Source organism: Oryzias latipes, chromosome 21 (genome assembly GCF_053564925.1).
Source record: "Oryzias latipes strain Hd-rR chromosome 21, Olatipes_Hd-rR_3.1".
Lineage (NCBI taxonomy): Eukaryota > Metazoa > Chordata > Actinopteri > Beloniformes > Adrianichthyidae > Oryzias > Oryzias latipes.
In genome coordinates this window covers 19,680,468-19,705,293 of record NC_136257.1, presented here as the reverse complement: position 1 = coordinate 19,705,293, position 24,826 = coordinate 19,680,468, and the positions used below count along the sequence as shown (strand labels likewise).

The following is a 24,826-nucleotide window of genomic DNA, read 5'->3' as shown; positions in this document are numbered from 1 at the left end:
GGGACAAAACGGACAATCATCCTAGAAGATTTTAAAAGAGAATGTTTTGTTTACAACACGTTATATTTTCGTCAAACTGGTAAAAACGGGGGGAAATCTCATTTCTTTCGAGTTAAAGGAAAGTCTTTAATGACCAACCAACAGCAGCCAGTAGCTGTAAAGTCACGAGTATGACTACGTATCGGTAGAATCTGACGCTACTGCACAGAACACGGTGGGTCATACTGTTTCGTGTATGTAAAAACCCGCAAAAATACTAATTAGGATAAAGCCTCTGCACTCCGTGTTAAGCTGTCCCGGAGTAAAAGACGTGTTTACATCCTGCGATTTTCAAAATAAAGGTAAGTTCCTCTAATAGTTTGCGTCTGCATTTCTCGTTAAATCAATTTGAACTTAAAAGGGGAAAAAACTTAAATAGATTACTTCATCATATAAAAAGTATCAATGTGCCTTCATTTTTTTCTATTTGTTAAAAGTATTCAAATATGATTCATAATGATAAACTATTAGGCCATCAATGTGCAAATCTTAATATTTAAATTAAAAGCAAATCAAAAGTTGTTTTATTTTTTTAGCTGGACAAAGCAATAAATGGCGTAATGTTTAAATGTACTGATGCTAAAAAATACTTTTTACGCTTTTAGAAGAGTTTAGGCATTGACACATACATTTGAAATTATTAAATGCACCAATAAAGTGAAAGGGAAGACAAAAATATATTTTTAAACTAAGTATTTGATCTTGATTCCTTTTCATTAAACGTTTCTACTATTTTTCTTCAAGTTTGCACTAAGCTCCACTGATTCAACTGAAATTGACTGACCTGAACCCTTTTATTCTGAACCCTCGAGCGGAAGCTCAGCATCATTGATGGAGCGGCGCGTGGACAGAGCGGGACAGAGGCGAGGCCGTCCCCGTTCGCCATTCTGCGAAGAGAGACAACCGACACTCCGTATCCCTGGCAGGACAACATCTGGACATCCGCATCTGAGAGCAGAAAACGTCTGTGGTCCGAGGGTGTGGTGAAAGATGCTCGCCATTGCCGAGATGACCAACGGGTAAGGGGAAAGAAACGCGTATTAAGAACAAATCCAGCTGAAAAGTTAAGTAAACACTTTTACATGTAGAGAAAAAACCGCTATGCCATTTTTATGATTGGAAACTTACCTAAAGTCATTATTAAAACAATTTAAAAATGTTATTGTAGCTGAATTGGGCTTTTAAAATATTGTAACGTGCTTTGTCTATTTGTGTGCACGTGGAAAATGCTTTAAAAATCAAATTTGCTACCCAAATGATTCGTCTTATCGTAGCTGAACTTGAAGCTAGCGCCCCCTACAGTATGAAAAAAATAAATCAAACAGCTGCTTTAGCCAAAAAAAAAGAGCTCAGCATATACTTCTAAATCACTCTTATTCTACGTCAGGTTTAAAAACAGCGGTAAACTGGTAATAAGATGCTCAGACTTGAGTTGGGAATGAAAAACGGCGTAGAATAAGAATTAGAAGTTTTCCCTCTGTGTCCATATGTCCTCAGCCTTGAGTCAAGACTGGAAATGTTCTGCACTGAGGACAGAAATGACAATCAGCTGCAATGATGCTCTTATTTTCTCCAAATCCCCCTCCTCCCTCCCGTGGAATGTCCTCAGTGGGTCACTGGACTGTGTTCCCAGCTCTTCAAACCACTTCCTGACCGTTCTTTCCCTTGGGTCTCTTCTCTGAAAGAGCCTTTTCTCCCTACCACCATAGTGTGATTGCTACTGTGCGTATCATAGAGTTTATTATGGCCTGGAATGACTTTTTATAAAGTACTCTGGACTGAGTAGCTCTCAAAGGGAGAGTCTGAGGATCTTTGGATTTATTCTGCATTAGAATGTCTTTTTATCTGATCCCACGCTGCGTTCATACAACAACAGCTCAGACAAATGTCTCTCTCTCCAGTGTAGACTTGTCCTTGTTTGGAAATGGGAAGCTGGTAGATGTAGGATTTAGGTGTGTGTGCTCTAACTGGAGTTTGGCGGTGTGAAGAAGTGTGGCAGCTGAAAAACTTGTAGAAACTCGTTTTTAACTATTTATGATATTATAAAGTGCCTTTTTTATATGACAGTTCCATTAATACACACAATGGAAAAGCATTTCTGCTCATTTAATATTTAAGTATTTATTATAAAAGTTATAATATTTGGCTGTTTACATTTAATGTCTGTTGTCAGGGTCAATTCCTAGCATGCTTCCTATTTTTAGATGCATGTTAGATGCATTCATGAGGGAAAGCTTTAGAAAAATGTATAAAATAGTAATACATTTTTTTTACATTGATAATTGATGATGTATTTGAGACAAGTGATTAAGGCAAGCATCTTGACATGCATCAAGAATGATTCATGACAGATGTGGTGGAAAGAATCAGGCAGTTTTTCAAAATTAAACATTGGTCACAGACACATGTTTGGGAACGCTGCTTTCCATTCCAGTTGCAGAAAGACTCAGCTTTACTTGCCTTGTACAGATTTTCCATCCAGTTTGCTATGAACGTTTTTAGAAAACAGCTGGAGAAGATGAAGTGTGAATGTAGCTTGTGTGTTTATGCTAGGAAAAGCTGCTGCTTTGTTCTCTGTTGGTTTTCCATTATCTCATGACATGAGCAATAATGTGATATGCGTTACATCAAAACAAAAATGGTCACAACAAGTAAGAAGATCTGATATGCCATCTTGAAATAAGCAAAAATACTGAAATACTCTGATTAAAATAGACGGCATCTTCTGTCTGAGAAGCATATTTGTTTAATCTGCTCTTTTATTCTCAAATTTGTCATCTTATCCTTTATTTGTAACCAGGAAATACTTGTGTATTCTGTGATGACTCGTGACGTTTGTGTAACTTTTCTCAGGTGTTTGTATACTTTTTTGCAGCAAAGCTTTGCACGTGGATCCCATTTTTAATAGGACAGAGTTGTGTTGCACATTCAGGGTGAACCAAGGCATTGACAGATCATCCACTTTATTTCTATTTACATTTATCCAGCTGCAACTGGTACGTTCCATTTAGTTTAGAAAAATAAAACTCTTTGTGTCTAAGAGAAAAGTTAAAGAAACTTCCTATTTTAAGATCCTTTTTTGCTGGTTACCAAAACCCCACAACATTTCGAGACATTTTTGCATATTATGATTGTGACTGGGTGCATTTATTGTGGTTCTTTCCAAGTCAGAGGTTTCCACAGTGTAGTTTCTTTTTTTGATAGAATTGCATTTGAAACAGTTAATCTTGACATAAAAAGCTGCAATTTAATGAAGTGATATTTATGCCACCACATTGCAAAAAAAAGGAGGTTCAAAGTAGCAAATCAAAATATTAAATATTTGCTTAAAAAAAACTTTTTATTCTTGCTTTCAAAACCTATTTTTGCATTTGCAACACAAACGTATTGTTATTTAGTTTCGTTTTTATTTCTGTTTGATAAACTGAACCATCTCCATCATGATGCCACCACTTCAATACCTCATTGCTGGGATAAAACTCTGGTGATTTAAAATCCTAATTTTTCCTATTTTTATGGCCCAAATCACATGTGTTCCAAAAACTGAATCTTTGCTTCCCGTATGCAGATGCTTTGGTGTTTTAAATAATGTTTTAAATTATTTCCTTTTGACCTTTCAGTTAAAGACATCTGATATATAAATAAAAACGAGGCTTTCCTAAAAAGTTTCATCAATGGTTGTTCAACGTCTTTAATTGTTTTCCATTCAATGGTATGAATTTGCAATCTTTAACCAGTCGTCATATAAAAGAAAGATGCAGGCCCTAAATCTTGGTTGATTCATTATTTTTTTCCTCACATTCCTTTACAATAAGCTTATTGTTTATAAGGCAAAGCGATACACCTTAATTTGGTTTGCACAATTCAAACACAGTCGATTTGTATAGATATGAAACATATACTTTGAAATATGGCATATGTTTGCATATTATATATGTAATCATGTATGTTGGTTTTGGAATCTTTGTAAAGATTAGTTCATGCCTTAAGTGTTCTCTACCTTTGCTTCGACCTGCACATTGATCATCAAAAGCAAGAATATCAAGATGTAAATTTGTGCCAAAGTATATATTTGTGTAAGTGGGTTTAATATGTGAAGAAATTCAGTTTGATTTTTGGAAAATCATAAGATGATCCACTACACAAAAGATTTAATGGCTTCTGGAACAAGAAGGGTCTGTGTTTTTGCTCAAAGACCCACATACGGGTGCAACATTTAGCTGTTGTTGGCCTGCTCTCACCCTCACCACAGCGTGCAGGAAATGATGCTTCCCAACAGGCAGAGATAAACACACTGAGAGTGACAGCGACAGCAGAGGTCTTTAGAAACGGCTCCACATCTTCATTGCAATCCAACACCGTTCTAGTAAGATATATTTGTTTTATTGTCAAATGTATTTTTAGGTGTAGTGTCAGTATCAATCATAGTTCTTTATCATTTCTTGCATCTGAAGTCGTTTTTTTATGAAGCAGTTCTCCTAAGTTGTTTGGCAGTGTGTGCTTCCTCTTCTGTGAGTGTGATGGTTGTACTTTAACCTAAGTATGAAGTAAAAGAGGAGGAAATTACCAACAGTTGATGTGTGAGCAGATGGAAAAGATTATTACTAAGCCGTCCTTTTTCACTCTTTCTTTCCAGTGTTAACAGATAGAAATAGAGTTTTAAATATGTAAAAATAATTAGCTTCTTTCAAAAATTAATCTCTTCATGCCGGTTTTTAGCTTGAATCCAGTTTAAAATGTCAGATGATTTGGCTTAGCCCCTTTAACTAAACCCCAGTGTGAGTTAAAGTCTTTCTGTGGTCCAAAAGCTTTCAGGAGGACACAAGCACAGAAATGTTCTGGACTGAAACAAGTTGTAAAACAAAGCATTGCCCACACGGTGGCAGCAGAGTCACTCAAAGCATTTACTGAAGAGATGTTCATGTTGAGAGCTGCACTGCAGGGCAGTGGTTAGCGCTCTTGCCTCACAGTGAGCTGGGTCCGTTCTGTGTGGAGTATCAATGTTCCACTCGTGCATGAGTGTGTTTTCTCTGTGCTCTCCAGATAGTCCAAAAACATGCTTTATAGGGAATCTCTGACTCTGCAGAGTGTGTGTGGGAGTGATTGTGAACCCTGCAACAGAGTGGAGACCTCTCCAGGGTGTACCAGTAGTAGCTGGGATAGGCTCCAGCAACCCCATGACCCCAATAAGGATATAGGGAGCTAAAAAATGGATGGATGGATGTTTATATTGAAAAAGTGGAAGAGAAAAGACAAAAAAATGTATCAGTAACTGCAAGACATCTTTGTACATACATTTATCAAATCTGTAATAGGAAATACAGCCTTTGTCTGTATTATACAAATGTTTTGTGCATTTAAACTTTAATTATGTTTAAAATAGTCGACATATATGTGTATAGTTGTTAGAAGAAAGTTCTATTCTCCTCTTTGTGAGGATGATAAGTGTTGCTACATAAGGTCTCAGACTGGAGGTTTCCAAAGGTGCTCATCATCGTTGTTTTAGCGTATTCAGACATGTCCTCCTACAGCTGCAGCAGGAGGAGAGACTGATGGGAAAGTCCTGCACTCAGCATTTTAAGAGACTGTATTGGCCCAGGTAGTAGATCTTCCACAACATTTGATATGATCCCCAGACCATCCATGAAGCTTGTTAACTTAGACAACCTTTGAATCTACATTGTCTCGGATGTTCTACTCTTTTTTTTTTTTTTTTTTAAAGTGGCTTCTTGCATGCAGAACAGATATGTGTTTTCAAATAGCTGTCTGTTGAGTAAGAGCCCTAAAAAAGATGGAATGTTGAAAGTGTTTAGCGTTTGGGAAACTTTGTACAAGTGGCTGTAAAATTCAGGAGAATCCTCAACAGGTCAAGGCAGGCTGCTGTTCTGTGGGCATGAACCTGTCCTTACATATCTAGATGAGCTGTTACTACAGCCAACAAAGATTTTTTTCAAATAAGATGGTCTAACCATATCTTTATAGAGCCAAAATAGCTTGATTAAGAACCTATTTGTTGCAGTTGCATTTCTTTCAATCTAGCATTTGAAGTGAATCACATGTTGCCTCTTCTGTGGTACAGATAGATTACCTTTAGTCTCATTCTAATTAGAAAAACAACAACCAAGAAGGTAAATATGAGGTTTGAAAATTACTGAGAGTATGATGATGCTGTTATTGGAGATTTCTTTATAGTCCATGCTTTGTTTTCCTTTATTCTTACCTGCGTGTACAGAGGGCTGCTGCATACATAATGAAAATCCTGACCTTTTCTCTCTATAAAAGCAATAATCTGCATCTAAAAGCCCCGCTTTCCGCTGCAGCTGATTCCTCTGCCGCTTGTTTGCGTCCACGCCGTCTACCTCGCAATGAGGTCACAGCTCGGTGTTTTCAATCATTGAAGGAGCTTCCAGCCAGATCGGGATAAGTGCTTGTGTTTTGTTTGCTCCCTGAGAAGAAGGCTTGTTCCTGTTTAATGTGTCAATGAATTATTCATGCATTGGCATTTTCTTTTTCAATAGTTTGTTGTTTCTGAAAATATTCCAGTCTGGAGCTCAAATCGAATTCAAGCAAAACAAAAAAACTCAAAGTTCACACTGTCTCGTTGAATGTCTTCCCCCATAACACCCTTATAACTGACATGTCTGTTTTCAAAACACGTGGATGTAATGTTTCACTAATGGTTTTCATCAAAATACAGGAATATATTTTTTCCACTCATGGTTAAGGTCTTTTGTTGCAGCGTTTATCAGCAATCATCCGCGTGTGATTGGTTAGTTTTTTTTGTCCTCAACTTTTCTTGAAACTCAATTCATTCGTTCTGTTTTCCCCTTTCACAAAGAACATTCTTATTATTTTCCTTCCTATGTTTGAGACACAATAATTGCAAAAGAATGTAAACAAAAAACAAAAGAGCCTAGAAGACAACATCTGAGTCTTATGATGCTCCCCCTCCTACCTGCTGCAGTAGGAGGAGCTACAACTGCAGTAGATAGGTGTGCAGGCTCTCAGACCACGCCCCTGGATTTGTCTTGCCATAACAGTGTGAGACCTAGAGGTGTGTTTTGGAGAAAAGCTCGAGACTCCCAAACTTAGCAGAGAATTTCACTTTGCTCCAAATATAACGTATTCCGTGTTAATCTTGTGGTTGAGAAGTCTAAGAAGACGTAGGAAGGAAAGGAGGGAGAGGAGGAGATGAGCTCTCTGAGGCTGAAGGAGTTGTCCACTTCAGACTTGTACAGACGGAGACAGGAGAAAGCAGACAGCTATGGGAGTCTGGGACAGGACAGCCTCAGGTGAGTGTGGGCCTTCACGTTCTGGTGAGGCTGCATTTCCAATTCCTTTCACTTCTAGCTTGCACTGTAGTGGATGATGTGTTTTTGTCATGGGAATGTTCAGTTGTGTATTGAAGTTGACATTAGTTATTTTTTGCCGCTACAAGCCGTTCACTTCATTTGATTCCTACTTTGTCAAAATTACCTGAAATTTAAGAAACTAACGAGAACCAAATTTCTCTTATAAACAGTCTTTTTGTTTTTTTGTGTTTGTTGTTCAGCTAACGACTTCTTCTCCTCTATGTTTTTAGTTTTTCCCCATAATTTGACCTTCGGTGTTTTTTAAACACTCTAATGTAGACCTTACAATGGGTTTGTTTGTCGTTAGCTGGTTATCACTCCTCAGAGTTCTTTACAAATCACCATGTCGCTGCTCGTGTTCCCAAAGAAACACTTCATTAGCAAACAGTGTGTGAAGATAAGTCCTGGTGTGTGTGTGGCGTCCTGCAAAGACCGATAGGGTAAACTGTGGCGGAGTGTTTGATCAGTAAATGCTGCAGCTGATGGTTGAATTCCTCAGGCTCGTGCGATAACAGAGCCGTGATAACCGTACGGTAACATCAGACTTTTCTGTTTTCTACTTTACGTTTTTGCCAAACTGTTGCTGCTGCAGTCCAGGAATTGAACCACCAACCCTTCGGGTTTTACCTTTTGAGCACAGCAGTGTGCGTGCGTGTGTGTGTGCGTGTGTGTGTGTGCAAGTGGTTAGAGGAATGTAACAATGTGAGGAATGTGAACAAAAACAGGGGCCTTTTATAGGTGTCCCCAGCTAACCCTCAAGCCTTTCTTACGCATGAGCTCCTTGCCCTAAGGAAGGGTAATGTTTCTTTAGAATACATTATATTATTATGAAAATCAGCTGTTGGGTCCTAAACACAATACTATTGGAAGAATGGGATCCTGATCTTTATTGCTTACTAGAATTGACGCTCACAGACGTGATGTCAAGAACAAAAAATATTTCTTACTACAGAGTTTTTGATATTATCATTTATGTTTTTTGCCAGTTTGATTCAGTTTTTTCCTGTTACCACGGTTTTAAGCACATACCATAACACAGTAAAATGACTTTTGTAAGTGAGTCAAAAATGCATTTAAAGTCCCGCTCCAATCATCTTCTGATTTACTGAAAAGCGTTCCCTTTGGTCTTTTAATCAGGCTTAAGCTGTTTTTAGCCAAAATAAAAAAAATAGGACATAGTATCTGCACAGTGGTAGTAGTTCATCAGAAATCCGCCTCAGAGTTGTGGAAAGACGTTGGTGCAGAGCACCCCCATTGACTGTAAAAACAACCGGCAGCTCAACTTCTCCCTTCTCGTGTTCCCAAATAGGAAGCACCATTTCTTCCTGATATGGGCACCGCCATGTTGACACCAGTGGACAGCGATTGGTCGGAGTCGCTCTGAGTCATCGTAACAGTGGCAACTACTGTCGCCATTGCCATAGATACGATGACTCAGAGTGACTCAGACCAATCACTGTCAACTGGTGTCAACATGGCGGTGCCCATATCAGGAAGCAGTGATGAGGGATTTTGCCTCATTTTGAGAGAGCTTGGAGGTGAGGCATTTTCTATGGGTGATGTCACACCTGGATTCGTCTATTGTTTTACAGTCTATGAGCACCCCCTCCCCCCTCCCCATTGCTGAGAGCTCGGAGCAGGGAATTTGTCGCTCACAAAGAAGCTCTTTTTTTTAAATGACATTTCTTTATTTGCTCCTGATTTACAGCAATTTGAATAAAGTGTTGTTTACCCGGAAGTGTTGTTTTGAGCTTATTTGTTTAAATATAAATTTGTTCTCCAACATCAGAAAAAGGCCACTGGAACATATTAAAAACCCAATTTTCATCAAAGTGGGTGTTCAAGCTAAGAAAATGGTAAATACAAGAAAAGTGTGTATTATAGTATTTCATTTTTATTTTGTGAAATATTTTTGGATTTACTTACTGGAAGGAAAGTGAAATAATGGGATTGACTGCAGTTTCACACTCAGTAGGGCACCACATGGTGCTGTAAGAGTAAGTAAAGGTTGTATAGTATTGAAAACGTAAAAACATGTTGATGTTCTCCTTAGGGCTGCATGTTTCCTGCACTACAGTGGAGTGGGTCCAGGCTGGATAGGTCAAAGTGTCCTCTGGGACCATGAGTCTTAAAACAATACGACCGTTAATCACAAGCTCTGTTTAAACAGTCAGTGGATCAGCGCGTGCTTACGTTTAGTAAGAGTGCACAGACTTGATGGTCTGCCAGACTGAAAAAAAAGAAGAAGAAGAAAGTTTAGTTGGAGCAGCCCTCACCTCCCTGTTGCCATGGTTACTGTTGACACAGCGAGTAGGAGTGTATGACCAGGGTGTGTTTGAATTGTGACTCTGGCCTCAATTTGCTATTCATACAGCAAAAATAACAAAAATAAATAAAATTCCAAGCCGGCAGTGAGACAGGTTTTCACAACACTACATGTTGTGTAGTGTGCTGTTTTACTTATTATTTACTTATTTATTTATTAACCTTCATAAACTGCTATCTGAAAAACTTTAACTAAGATATTACAAAGCTGCAGAAAAGTCTGATCCATTTATTGATATTTTGTGGGGAGTTTTTGTCAAAAAATTCCTTTCTGTGGGAACCTTGCTTTTGAAAAAGATTGCTAGTTTCCTTCTTTTTGATCTAACCTGGAAACCTAACCCATGACATTGAAATGCTCCATGAAGGAGTCCCAAAGTCTGACCACAGATGTGAAATATGTGTTACCTTTTTTTTCTTAATAAGCAAGTAACCTTGAAGAAAACCTTTCAATTGGCTTCTACTAAACCTAGTGTGATTAAATAAAACAATAAATAATACATATTTTTTACATTTTCAACTTCAACAAACAACTTGACAGTTTCAAACATGCGTGCTTGAAACTTTCCATGTAAACGAATGCAAACATGGAGATGCAATGGATGACTTTCCTATGAGTAGGTTTAATGGTGTTGCATACAGTTCAGGTTTGAACCTAGAATGGTGGCATCCCTAATATATATTTTATCTTCTAAAGCGGGGGTGCCCGCACTTTTTTGCCATGCGAGCTACTTTTAAGACAACAAGCGCCAAAAGAATAAATGTTTACCATAATTATTAATTATTCAAAAGTTTGTATTTTAAATGGTACTTTGAGTCTAAAATATTATGTTTATGTACTAGTAATTCATAAACTACACAGTGAGAGTACATTCATCTTTAAGAGGAGATGGCTTTGTTGTGTGAATTAATATTATTATTGTAGTAATATAGAAGTACAACAGTTCTGGTATTTTATTATGAAAACAGAAAGCACAGACTTCATGTTTTGCTGTAAACCGTGTAATGGGGGGAGCATGACATTTCTAAAAAAATAAATTGTTCTAAAGAATTCAACGAAGATTTTTTTTTATTTATTTATTTATTTATTTTTTTGTCTAATCCGTTCATATCACTAAGGGGAAAAAATGACCACATCTGCATGGGTAGAAGTCTGTGCCTTAGTTCCATTCAGACTTATTTTAACAGTCGAGGCTTCTGGCTCTGTGATGCTCAGCCGAGTCATTTTCCAGCCACCTGGCTGGCACCGAAACCATACAATCCACACCAGCAGGATACTTTATCACACCAGACTGTAAATCAGGGACCTGATCTCATCCCCAGCCTTTATTTTAGGGTGGAACATTCTGCAATGCCAGTGACTGCACAGTAATCAGGAGCAGAGTTTCCTGTCGAGCCGCCACCCTCTGTCCATTGTACCCCGGTCAGTCAACACTGGTTTCCAGTGCTGAACCCCCAGCAGAATACATGAACTCTGAGCAGACAGTTCAGAACTTTGACAAGAGTTTTATGGTTCCAGAGGATGCTTAATATATGTATGTGTGTGTTTGTGTGTGTGTGTATATATATATATATATATATATATATATATATATAGATATAGATATAGATATAGATATAGATATAGATATAGATATATATATAGATATATATAGATATATATATAGATATATATAGATATATATAGATATATATATATATATATATATATATATATATATATATATATATGTAGAACCTTTTGCTTTAAACAGATGTTTTGTGACACAGGCCTGTCATGTTTCTTTTGAAATTTTCAAAATTAAATGCATCTTTACTATTGCAATGACTCATGTTGTTTGTAGTGTGGGGTCCCTTTCATAAGGCGCCACAGTGATCTCCTATTATGTATACAAAGTCTTTTGCACAGACACACACGCGTAAAACACGGCAGCTGCCTGCGCCTAGTTTGGAGTTGAGGCTCCACTGGGCGTCTATTTGTAGAATGGAGTAATGTAGAAGGCTTTTATACTGAAGGACTCTGAGACGGCTTTCAGCTGGACACTTCCACACACACAGGTTCAGAACCTTGTACTTGTTATTGGCTCCTTGATTCGGCGGGATCAGCCAAGCAGCTTTGTCTTTAAATCAAACGTCAAACATGTTTGTCCCACTGGAGTGTATTTCCGGATCTGGCCTGGTGTTGTTTTGATGTTTCGGGAAGTGGTCATTAATTTGAGAAGCAAGTTGAGTGTAACTGCATAAATAGCTGTCGGCAGGGGAATGCCTAAGCTTAGACCATGATGGGATTGGAAAAGATTAGCATATTTTAGAATTGCTAGTCCAACCAAATAGCTTCAGAATCCCATTTTCATTTGGTGTTCATATTTTTCTTGTTACATAGTATCTGAGCCATAGCAAGATTCTTTTGTGTCAGGAATACTTTGTTGAGTTTAAGCTGAATTTAGAAACGGTACATCTGAAGTCAAAGTCCACTCTATTCAGTGAAGTGATCAAAGCCAAACTTGATCAATTCTATGCTTTGTGGGTGCGTGCTGCACTTACATACCACAAAGGAAATGGACATGGCTGATGGTGAATGACAGAGAAACACAGAGAGCATGTCTGCTGCTGGAATCAACCACGCTTGAGTTTCTGCATTCGATTATTAGAAGCTGGAGGCTCTGAGTCAGGAAAAACTACTTGATGAGAGCCAGACACTGATCAGCCAGCTCTTTGCTACATTTGTGTCTCTATATGTTTGTTTAAACATAGAAATGTCTTAGGTTTATGCAGTCATGTCAAATTTAAAAATAAAATCCCTCTTTGTCAAGACAAAAGTGGTATAAAACACTACTTTAATTTAAAGACTATAGCAAAGGTCTGTGTGTGCGTCATGACACAGTGACCTCTGTCTGAACAGAGTAACCTGCACGAGAATAGTGCAACAGGAGGGGAGGGTGTGGAGGAAAAAGAGGGAGAGTAGATGGGAGAAAGAGGGAGTGCGTCCATGAAAACAGTGTTTGTGAAGGAGAGAGAGGGAGGAAGCAGACCTTCGGCAGTGCGATCACTTGGTGGTTCATACTTTCTCCTCACTGGACTACAGCTCCTACAACTTTCCTCTCCTCCTCATTAACGAGGCATTGCAGTTGATTTTTCCAGGAGTTTCGGGATGGGAGCCCCCCTCTCAAGGTTTTAGATGTACATCTGGAGTTAGGTCACGCTGCTTGTCGGGGATCATGGAGATGAACGGTCGTGCTCTCCCGCCGTCAATACCTGAGGATGGCGAAGCCCCCGACCAGGCGATGCGCGGGGAGATTAATGGCTTCCACACCAGTCTTCAGAATGACGGAGGAGACACTGAGCTCCCAGTGTCCAAGACTCAGAGGAGAAAGAGTGATGTTAAAGTCTATAAGGAGTTTTGTGACTTTTATGCTCGCTTGTAAGTATTGAAATTCAGTCTCAGTGTAATGAATTTATTTTGGAAAGACGTTCTAAAGTCCTGAAATCTGAATCTTTTCAGGTGACCTAAATTTAGCATCAAGTCCCCTCATTGGTGTCTTCATTTGTGTTGGTCATGAAATCATTATTTCCAGCAGTGTCAATGCATGTTCCTGTAGAAATGCCAACCAAAAGTACTGGAAAAGAAGCTGTTTGTTCAGGAGGGAGTTAGCATGAAGGAATCCGCTCTCGCCGATGGGAGTGTGTTAACTCGGAGCTGACTGCAGTGTTACAGAATGTGAAGAATTCTGATACGCTTCGAGCTGGCTTTCACCGGCTACTTTGATTAGCGCAAGCCGCTGATGAGCTGCCATGTTTCTGCGGGATCGGGGAGCCCTACTAGAGGGAAGACTATTTGAATGGAAAGGGGGGAAGTTGTTACATGAAGTGGCAGCTGGCATTTGAAGTATGAGTGCCTGGGACACAGAAAGGCTAAATATATATGCTGCATTTCTGACCAATACAGGTTCATCATTGGCTGTGGGGGGAAATAGAGACGTGGGGTCCACCACTGTTTTTGGAAGGGGCATTTTAAAGCATCCAGTGATTCAGCATTTGCCCAAGCACAGGAAGATTTCATCACCACAACTGGAACTATGGCTGCACGAAATGAGGAAAACTCGCGATGACGATATAACTTGCGATACATGAACAGATAGCAAAACAACCAAAAAACATGCAACAGTTTGATTTAAATAAGAGAATAACTTACATCATACTCCAAAGGACCTTAGTCTACATGGGAGGCAGGTATTAAAGGGCTCCATCCAATTGGTCAATAACATGAAGGGCTACATACGATTGGTCAAATGCATAAATTGATTCATTTGATTCGTTAAATACTTAAGGCTGCGGTAAGATTGTTTTAGTACATTTAAAGTAAGCATTTATTGCAATTTTCGCCGACTTTTGCGATATGGAAATTGCACAGCTTGATAGTGCGATAACAATAAATTTGCGATTTATTGTGCAGGCCTAACTGGAACTATTATATGGCACAGTAAAAGCAGAACCCTAAAGAAATTATTCTTGTTAATATCATTTTTCATTTCTTGTCCAACAAATGGAAATCAAAGACTGGACACCTGGATGTAGTTTCTGCAGAACGACAGGAGTTCATTAAAGTTTTGGGAACGTTGGCACAAACTACTCCACCCCCCCGTCTCCTGCCCGTTGCTGAAAGCTCTCTGTTTACATGCTCTTCCGCTATCTTACATTCAGCCCCAACTTAACTTTACCGGTGCAACAGAAAGGGTGAGGAATATTGGAGCTATCCAGCCGTAAAGTTTAGAGCCAGTTGCATCAGTGGATCCATCAGAAGGGAGCAGAGCAGGGAGTTTTGGATCCGCCCAGTGGATTTTTTATGTAACAAATCTGCTCTTTTTCAAACAGCATTTTTTCGTCCTGCTCCTTATTCGCTACAATTTGAATAGAAAATACTCTGAAAATCCTCCCTCATCAGAAAATTGCCACCAAGAACACTTTTTCAGCAGAGTGGTTCTTTGAAAAGATTTTTTTTCATCATATCTTGATGGGATATGTTGCCTCCAAACCTCAGTCCTTCCAAAAATGTGCAAGCCGGCGGGACATTTGGCGCCTGACAGTTGCTGGAACATTCTCAGTAAGGCTGTTGAAGAGCTGAGGATTTGACAGTCACCTCTCAATCAATAGACCAAGCAAATGTTTTATGTCAAACTAGACGTATAAAGCTTTACCCCAGTGAACATGACTTGGATCTTAGTCCAGAGGTGGCTTAAAGGTTTTGCGCGAGTATGTCAGCGGTAAAAGGGCTGGTTTTCCTGGACATTAGTGGAGGAAGGAAGCTGAGGGGATTCACAACACAATCAGGAGTTTACATCATTTTCCTTAGCTGCCAACCACACTCCTTTTATAGGCAAATGTCAGATTAAAAAGTAAAAAAAATAAAATAAGTAGCTGTACTTGTACTAGTAGTGTTAGTTAGAGTCTGGAGAGTTAGTCAACATTTTTGCTTTTTACTTCTTGCTCTGTCCTGCTGCTCTTTTTATTCTAATCCACACCTTCATTGATTCTGCAGAAAAGTATTTGAATGAGCTAACTTCCATGCAGCACACCTTTGCCGCCCCCATCTTCTATGTTCTCTTAGTTCAATTATCTTGAGCTGCAAGAAGCTTCATAAAAACTCCCTGTTTGCCCTGCACATGTGCTGGAGCACAACTGTGGTTAACCTGACTCAGATGTATGAAAACGGCTTACGAGCAGAGCTGAGCAGAAACCAAAAACTTTAGGAAACTCGAGGCAGCTTTAAATTTAATGAATAAAAGGTATCATTTTTTTCTTTTTCTTTATTGGCAGTCAGGCTTGTGTTGACTCGGCGTGCCAGGAGCAGGCAGGAGGTGGAAATGCCTGAGAGATGTATCACAACGTCCCACAAATCCTTTGGACAGGGCAGGACTCTCTGTCTGTTTGATATCAGTCCAGATCGGGTATATCGAAGAGTATGAATTTAATAAACTAGGAGAACTGGAAACATCTTGCTTCAACATGGTGTTTTTAACACTGGACACTTCAAGAGGTTGAAAGATGGATTTGGGTTCATCAGAACATGAAAGATTTTAGATAAGAGACAAATTCATTATTTTAGAGGCAAATCTTTTAAAATATCTTTTTTTTTGTAATAATCCTTGATGTGTAAAATAGACAAAAAAGGAAAAAAGTGGTTTAAAAGTAAAATGAACTCAACAGCTTTGTGTGGATGTGTTGCTAAGAGACAAAGTGGAATTCTGACCTTTAAAACACAGGAATTCCGGATTCTCCTTCTATCCTCCTCTGTTTGGGGTTTATTTTAAATTAAATCTGCCGGTTGAAATGCTAGGATTGACAGCTGATTTATAGTCAGATTTATAAATAACAATAAATAAGAAGGTTGTCTCACTCAATAATAATAAAAAACATTGGACCAACTATCTGGTTTTGGACACTAACTTTTTTTTACGTATCAGAATAAAATAAGCTGCCTGTTGAAAGTCTTCAGCTGAAGTGCTCTGTGGTTTAGATGTTTCTCATCTGTTTGTGAAAACAGATGAGGTCTGGTCTCTGCTCCAGACGTTTCCCTCTACACTCCTGTACTGTTAGCAGCCGTGTCCAGATTGAGGTGGACACAGATTCTCAGTCAAGCAGGAAAAAGCCCCTCAAACCCAAACAGGAGGAAACTGAATCTTCACTTCTTGTGTTGTAACTAGACAGGACAGTGAAAGTACACAGAATACATTAGTAATCAAGTGTTGTCTGAATTTATTGTTTATCAGTATAAGAAAATATCTGGGTCAGAATTATCAGCAGTGAGAGTGGAAAAAGAAAAGGTGAAATCAGCTTCACATCAAAGGGATGTTAATCTAGCATCAGCGGTGGTTTTAGTCTGTTTCCTCAGCGGTTTCCCACCTCGACAAACCCCCCACGCCCTGATGAGCAGGGCCAAGGAAAACCTGTGACTGAAACTCTGTGTGTGTGTGTGGGTGTGTGTGTGTGTGTGGGTGTGGGTGTGGGTGTGGGTGTGGGTGTGGGTGTGCATGTGCACGTGCCTGCGTTCTTGTTTTGATATCAGTTTTTTTAGCTTAAAGTGTTCACACTACAAGTCAAATGAATTAAAACCATTTCTTTAGAAGCAAATGGTTTTTAGATACAAAGGTTTGAAAGTCACAGTGTGAAACTGTTTTGTTTTTTTATCCCTGTTTTAAGATGAGGATTAAAGTCAAATCCGTTTTTATGACACTGGATATGGAAGCTTTGTTTTTATTTTAATGCCTGACATTCTTTTTTTTTTCTCCCTCAGCAACATGGCCAACGCTCTGGCAAACGCCATGTGTGAACGCTGCAAGAGCGGCTTCGCTCCAGCCGAGAAAATTGTGAACAGCAACGGGGAGCTTTACCACGAACAGTGCTTTGTCTGTGCACAGTGTTTCCAGCAGTTCCCAGAGGGGCTCTTCTATGAGGTAACATCATGCTGCAGAGACATCAATCAACAGACTGGGTTAGGCACCCTTTGGGGGAAATGATTACTAATAAAAAGTCCACTGTTGTGTTTGTTTGAAAAGAAGAACTCCAAAGTTACTATAAAATAACCACCTTTCTCCTCACACAAACATCATCACAGACTTTAGCTCGTAGTGTGCATGAAGGTCATTTAAAAAAGATCCTCCAGTAATTATCTGAGAAACCGGAGCCTCCAAAATCAATGAGGAGATGCTTCTGTGAGCTTGATCAATACAAGCCCCAAAGCTAAGGATGCAACATTTTCACCTCCTGCAGTTCCTCTAAGTTTATGTCCGGCTACGAAAGGCTGTGCTGACTAAGCACTTTAGTTTGCTTTAACCTTTTGACCTTGTTGGCATGTCCTTGGGATTTGTGAGAGTCCGTGGCTCATGGACAAAGTCCAACATACTTTTTTTTTCTTTTTTTCATATGTGAAAAAAAAACATTTGTGTTTCAGAAAGGAAGCAGCCTGATTGCAGTAAGAAACAATGAAATTAGAAGTTCACTCAATGTCCCTCTAATCGTCTTTTGATCTATTGTAAAAAGCTTCACAATGTTTTATTTTCATTTTGACTATGCCGATTTTAGCCAAAATAAAAATAAAAAAACTGTCGTTTTCTTGGACATAGTTTCTGCAGGAGCGGAAGGAGTTGGCGTTGAGCAACCCCGCCCCCTTTCCCCTCCCTGTTGCTGACAGCTCTCTGTTCACACGCTCTCCTGCTAGCTTCCAGCCTAACCTAACATTACTGGTACACTAAAAATGGCGAGCAGTATTGGAGCTGTCCAGCCAGATGTCAGCTCGGACGAGGAAAACCAAGTCGTACATGGATGTAGTCACCTCCACGTGGATCAGAATGGAGCGGAGCAGGGAGCTTGTGGCCACCCAGTGTTTCATTTATGAAACAATTAAGTTCTTTTCAAACAGCATTTTTTTATCTGCTCCCGAGTCACAACGATTTGAATAAAGAAATACTCAGAAATACAATTTTAAGTTTAACTTTCATTAAAGATGTCCTCTTTCATCAGAAAATTCCACTAGAACATGGTAAAAACACTATTTTTTACAAGAGTGGGTCTTTAAACTACAGAGTTTAGTCTATTAGCACTTTAAATTAACTCAACCTTTTCAGATTCCCTTTTTTTTAATCATTCAATTTTCTTCTGAAGCAGGAGAAGTTACTAGGGTGTACTGCAAACCGCCATGTCTTACCCTAATTATTAATGATTACTACAGATTATTTACAACCAGCAATGCAGACCTGAGGAAGCGCAGATTAGAGTGAGATCTAAGAAATGCTGTTACTAGTGGCCAAGAGGTCAGATGTATTCAGAGCTGTAACGTGGGGGGATTTTCATCAAAAATTTTGGCTACAACCACTAAGTTAGTCAGGTGGTTTTAGGAATCTATGGGGGAACTTTTATTTTTTTAATCTACAAGGTTTATGGAAACAAAAGTGACACTTTAAAAAGTGAATGTTTGTCTTTCCAGGCACCGGTTTCATCTTTGTAAAGTCTTATAACCTATTTTCTGTCATATTGACAGTTCGAAGGCAGGAAGTACTGTGAGCACGACTTCCAGATGCTTTTCGCTCCTTGTTGCCATCAGTGTGGTGAGTGCAACTCTTTTTTATTACCCCAAGCTATTGTCAGTATTTTTGCTCAAATCATCTCCGTGTAAACTTGTTCTTTTGTTCCAGGCGAGTTCATTATCGGCCGTGTGATCAAGGCGATGAACAACAGCTGGCATCCAGACTGTTTCTGCTGTGTGATCTGCCAAGCTGTGCTTGCAGATGTTGGATTTGTTAAAAACGCTGGACGGTCAGTCTACTATTCTACTGACGATAGCATTTTCAATCGGAGCAACTGTTTTGACCTTGATGAGGATAGAGGGACAGAAGAGGTGCTTGAACTGGAGTTTTTTTCTGTTCTGCATCCGGCCCACCAGACACTTGTGCCGCCCGTGCCACAACAGAGAGAAGGCTCGGGGTCTCGGCAAGTACATCTGTCAGAAGTGCCACGCCATCATCGACGAGCAGCCTCTGCTGTTCAAGAACGACCCTTATCACCCGGATCACTTCAACTGCAACAACTGCGGGTACTCTCATGCTCGCACACACACCAGGCTTTTGTCTGACTCACAAATGTGAATATTCTATAGCAAGTTAGGACCTATTCTAGTTTTTGTGTGTGTGCATTTAAAATGTTTTATTAGTGTTTCTTTATGAAATTGACAAACTTGTTGATATAATCCACAAAAAGATGTCTGATCGCCCTCTGGTGGACACATTCTGTAACTGTAAATGCAGGCGGAAAACCTATGTTGTCGTTTTTAGTTAGACATTTTATTTTAGACTTTTTTTTGGGTTGCATAAGAACTATTATCATCATCTTTATTATATGTTATCGTCGGCGTGATTTCTTGCCGCCTCTGCAGTAAGGAGCTGACAGCTGATGCCAGGGAGCTGAAGGGAGAGCTCTACTGTCTGCCCTGCCATGACAAGATGGGCGTGCCCATCTGCGGCGCATGTAGGAGACCCATCGAAGGCCGCGTTGTCAATGCCATGGGCAAGCAGTGGCATGTGGAGGTACTACCCAAATCACTCATTATTTATAACAATTCGTACTTATTAATATGTTCAGAAATCTGAGCCACTTCAGGCTCATCTGCCATCACTAACAGTCACACTTTTTATAGTAAAAATACAACCGAGTAATTTGTTCTGTTCAGTTAAAGTAAAACTTATTTTGAAATCTGTTGTGACACTTTCACGTTGTAACAATTTCACACTTCTATTGGCTAATTCGGCAACAGAGATGTTTGAATTGTATAGATGTCGCCATCTAGTGGTCAATATTGGAAAACTACACTTGGTGCTTTGCAACAGCCTCACACTCAAAGAGAATTTTACCATTTAATTCAGCATTTATTTGTGCAAAGTGTTTATGTACTGGCAACATAAGTCCACTCAAAATTATTGTTGTAAATAAAATGAATCATATTATCTTGTACAAGATACCTTTTCAACATTTATAATGTAATGTTTTTGAAATGCTACAGAAGATGGAACAAAAATTCTGCTAGAGGTTTAACAAAGTTTGACAAAATCTTTAAAAGACTTAAACGTTGACAAAAATATTTCAAACAGTTTGGCGTAATCAAAACATTATTTTTTTCAGAATTTTTATATAAATTAGTTTATTTATACAGAGAAAAGCTTTTGGAGAACCAGAAATATAATCTAAAGGTCAGGTTTGAACATAAAGTACTCTGGAGTCAAAACTGTCAACTATAGATTTAACTTTTGAAAAAGTGTAGGTGTCTTAGAGATAAATCTCTGCATCGTTACCTCAGTAACATAGAAGAATGTATTTGAATTTTCATAATTTTTCTAAGAGATTAATGCTCAAAACAGTGTTTTATCTTCTTATTCAAGACTCCTGGAGTCTGAGAAGTAAATATTTGTTTTTTTGCTTGGTTGATTTAGAGAACAAGTGGATCTTTCTGCTAACACTTCTTCTTTTTTGCGGTATGAAGGCCATAACAGGGCATGTGTTTTGCTCTCACAGTCCCTACTTGGGTTCTGACCTGATGTGGTCTGTGTCTATATATTTATACCACCTTTGTGTCCTTGTTTCAGCATTTTGTGTGTGCTAAGTGTGAGAAACCCTTCCTGGGGCACCGTCACTACGAGCGAAAAGGGCTGGCATATTGTGAGACCCACTACAACCAGGTAAACCTTGCCAGTGTTTCTTTACCAGTGTCATGTACATCAGCAATAGTGTAAATATACCGAACAATACATAAATGTGGGATAATTCAAGCCCATTCTCTGCCAGTGTAAGAGCACTTTTTTGAAGGGCTGATAGAACAGAACAGGCAGGTTGTGTGTCTCTATTGCTGACCCTCAAACTCTCCTCTTTCATCAAACTCAGCTGTTCGGAGACGTTTGCTACCACTGCAACCGAGTGATTGAAGGAGACGGTGAGAACCTTTTACAGAAGTGCAGTTATCAGTTTTAGATTATTGACTTCTTTACTTATTCATAAACTATATCAAGATGTTCTTACTATGGCATTGTCAAAGCATCCTTTTGTATTTGTAAGTAACTAGAATGGTTTTTCTTTCAGTGGTGTCGGCCCTTAACAAGGCTTGGTGTGTCAACTGCTTTGCATGCTCTACCTGCAACACCAAGCTCACCCTCAAGTAAGTGAAGCACATTGTGGGTTTAGGTGTCATTCAAAGGATTTTACTCTGACTTTTTACCCTTCAATGAGGCTTGATGGGCTTAGTTGATGTGACTCATGTGTATGGAATATCTAGAGAATAGAGTCACATGAGAAATGAATTCTTTTTGAATGAAAAGCACTTTTTTTTACAATCAAACAACAAAAAAGAACAACAAAATGATACACTTGAAACTCACCAATTGAAAGAAGCAGGAAGATAAATGCAGGTTACCAGCAGTAACACAGGTAACAAGATGTCAGGAAGATGGGGGAAATACGGGAAGAGGTGAGTATTTCAGAAAGAAATAGGAAAACAGGTTGTAGACTCTTTCTTTTTCTTTCTTTTAAGGCTGTTAACGTTTCTTCTCAGCGCTCTTTTCTCATCTCACCTTTCTCGTATTCTTGTGCTTCTCTGAACTCCTTTTCTTCCTTTTCTCCTGCCTCTCTTCAACCCCTGTTTCTTCCTCCTGCCTTCTTAATGATCCTCTCCCCTCATTTCCTTTTCTTTCTTTCTTTCTTTCCCTCCCATCACCACCTCTCCGTGGTCCCTGCTCTGTCAGGGATAAGTTTGTGGAGGTGGATCTGAAGCCAGTGTGCAAACACTGCTACGAACGCCTTCCAGACGATATGAAGCGCCGCCTGGCCAAGCGCGAACGGGACTCGAAGGAGAAGAAGAAGAAACCTCTGATCCCCATGTGTCTGTGATCCTTTCTTGCTCCTTTCTCCTCACTTCATTCATTCTTCTTTTGGTCAGTGTCCATCTCCCTTTCTGTTGGATTTTGCCTCACTGTTGGTGTCACTCCTAATCCTTAGACCATGGTCACATTTGAGTGACCTTTCTCTGTAAAAGTTCAGCACGAGACCAGCTGTAAGCAGGAAACGGAGATTTGGAGTTAGGCTGTCGCTCGCTGTGCAAACAGAAAAATCAGATCCGTCACAGGCTGAAGGGAAAGCTTTGTTTCACGGGTCTCCCGGCCTGTCTGCTGTGGGGAGTAATTCCTTAAATACTTCCGACAGCTTTTCACTGGCACACAGAAGGGTTCCAGCATCATTTGCATGCTTTGGTATTTTGATTAGATGAAGCTGAGATAAAGAGTTCAGAGGCACGGAAATAAAGAAGTTCAGTAGATTCACGTCAATGTGCACAGCGAGGCCTTTCTTCCATTAAATACTGGATTATCGGTTGTTTTTGAAGAAAACAACAGTTTCGTTTTAAAACATTGTGCTTCAGAAAAAACAAACATTTAATGTATTGTGTATTTTATCTTTTAGGTTCCAAAGTTTGATTTATATAAAGATTTGTGGGTGTTTATGGCGCCCATTGATCCCTGACATGCATGTTCTCATATCACAGCATGTACATTTGTATTAGTGCTTTTTAAGACCCACTCCAATGAAAACTGTGTTTTTTGGTGTTTTAAAATTCTCTTATGACATTTTTCTATTTATGTGGTTTAAGAAAATTCAACTTAAAATTGCATTTTTTGAGTATTTCTTTATTCAAATTGTTGTAAATGAAGAGCAGATGAAAAACAGACAGTTTGAAAAAGGGCTTATTAGTGATATAGAAATAATGCCAGGCGGGCTACAAGTGAGGGCAGGCTCATTCTGATGAACTACTGCTGCTCTGCAAAAACTTGGTCCTGGAAAACAACATAGTATTTTTAATACTAACGGCATACTTATAATTAAAAGACCACTGGGAACGCTTTTACATTAGATTAGAAGATGATTGGAGTAAGATTTTAAAGTACATTTGAGGTATAACTAAGTGTCAGAATAAACACCCAATCCAGGATTTAAAAAACCCAAAAAACATTTGTTATTCAAATGCTGAAGTCACTCAAGTATCCACATTGCATGAGATGTCATTTTTCTGTCTGCTTTTGTTTTCAGGAACAAGTTTGTGGAGTTTGACATGAAGCCAGTGTGTAAGAAATGCTATGAGAAGTTCCCGCTGGAGCTGAAGAAGAGGCTGAAGAAGCTGTCGGAGACCGTCGCTCGGAAGTAAACGCAGCTCAGGAAGATGCGATGAGAGAGACGAACCGAACCCTGCTCCAACACACCCTTTAAAAGTCATTGTTGTGCTAATGTTACATTTAGCTTGGGTATTGCACTTAGAATCACAGGTTCCATTAGTTTAGAGTCATTTTATTCTTCTGAAACTGACTCCAAACTAACGGTCAGTCTTGAGTGCCTTTTTGCTGAAATTCTGCACTGCATATCTTTCATATTCTGGCTTTCTTTATTGCTAAATAAACTCTTGAATAAAGAATATAAAATCATCATAAATGGTCTTATATACTTGATGATAAAAATTGTGCTTTAAAACATATTTGATATTTTATATAAGAAATGTTTGCCAGTGTATTTTGCCAATATGTGACAATTATTTTATAATTAAGTAAGACTAAAGAGAAATTCAACGTATTAAAAGTCTATTAAATGTGAGCATATTTTATTACGCTTCCTGTTTTTTTAACACAGATTATGCCAAAAATACTTAATTTAGATTCTTGTTGAATATTTTCACCAATAAAGTAGTAATTTCATCCAAAAAGTTTCACATCCACTGTGTGGGATTGCTTTTTATATTTTTATTAAACACTTGTCTATGCTAACCAGATGTTTAACCACAATTTTTTTCACATTTTTTTTCTAGTTTATATATATGTTTTTGTCATATTTAAGCATCATATTCAACATGAATCCATAACAAATATAAAACATATTTATTTACAGTTTTAGCTTCAGTTGGACTGAGTCATTGCTCCCTGTCATCTAACACTGAGCAGCTTTACAGTCGCAGGTTTGCATGGCAGCTGTTAATGCTCTGTTTATTACAACACGGTGACTTATGACGTACAGGCGCTGCCGGATGTTGGAATAACATTTGGATGTTGGAACATTGCCTGTGCTGTTTGTAATCCAAAGGAAGTGATCCTCTTAAGGAAGTGGAGGCTTTCTTACTTCCTAGGGGCTCAGACCCACTCAATCGAGGAAGGCAAACCAGCGGCTTTGGGAAATCTGGTTCTGTATTTGATCATAGGATGTTTATGCAGCAAAATACAAAGTATTAGTTTAATTGTTCATATGTGTACAAAATGATAAAAAGTGATATTTCTGTGAGGTGTTAAATGATCCATGCAATGTTGATGAAGATATTTGTTGTGTCTTGACAAACCAAACTGCATGTTCCAGGCTAGAATAGAAATATATGTTTTGTTCATTTCAAGTGTCGTCGGCTCATCTGAATAAAATTATATTAGCACTAATAGCGTGTGTGTACTTCCATTAATATTTTAAATTTATTTAAATTATTGCCTGATCAAACTTATTTTATTTTACAATTTGTCGTCTATTTTAATTTTCTTCTGCTGACAAATATTTAAAAA

General features: G+C 38.8%; 1 protein-coding gene across 10 annotated transcripts; it reads left to right on the top strand.

Moving 5' to 3' along the window:
- Positions 1-860: 860 nt before the first annotated feature.
- lims2 (LIM and senescent cell antigen-like domains 2) lies at positions 861-24,706 on the top strand. 10 transcript variants are annotated; one of them, XM_011489628.3, is made up of 11 exons: positions 861-1,058; positions 17,005-17,164; positions 18,748-18,814; positions 18,902-19,022; positions 19,150-19,299; positions 19,639-19,789; positions 20,843-20,935; positions 21,138-21,186; positions 21,333-21,408; positions 21,992-22,180; positions 23,328-24,706. In XM_011489628.3, the coding sequence occupies exons 1-10, from the start codon at positions 1,030-1,032 to the stop codon at positions 22,134-22,136; spliced, it is 1,041 nt and encodes a 346-aa protein (XP_011487930.1). In that variant the 5' UTR covers positions 861-1,029; the 3' UTR covers positions 22,137-22,180; positions 23,328-24,706. The 10 variants fall into 10 exon arrangements, with proteins under 10 accessions (XP_011487930.1, XP_078795986.1, XP_078795984.1 ...); XM_078939858.1 differs by having other exon boundaries at positions 865-1,058; positions 21,992-22,128; XM_078939859.1 differs by lacking the exon at positions 861-1,058 and adding an exon at positions 4,332-4,405.
- The last annotated feature ends 120 nt before the right edge of the window (positions 24,707-24,826 follow it).

Coding starts and splice junctions, on each gene's coding strand:
- lims2 (XM_011489626.4), top strand. CDS start 12,932: ATGGAGATGAACGGTCGTGCTCTCCCGCCGTCAATACCTGAGGATGGC. Junction 17,165..18,747: donor CAGAGGGGCTCTTCTATGAG/GTAACATCATGC, acceptor TCATATTGACAG/TTCGAAGGCAGGAAGTACTG. Junction 19,790..20,842: donor GCAAGCAGTGGCATGTGGAG/GTACTACCCAAA, acceptor TCCTTGTTTCAG/CATTTTGTGTGTGCTAAGTG.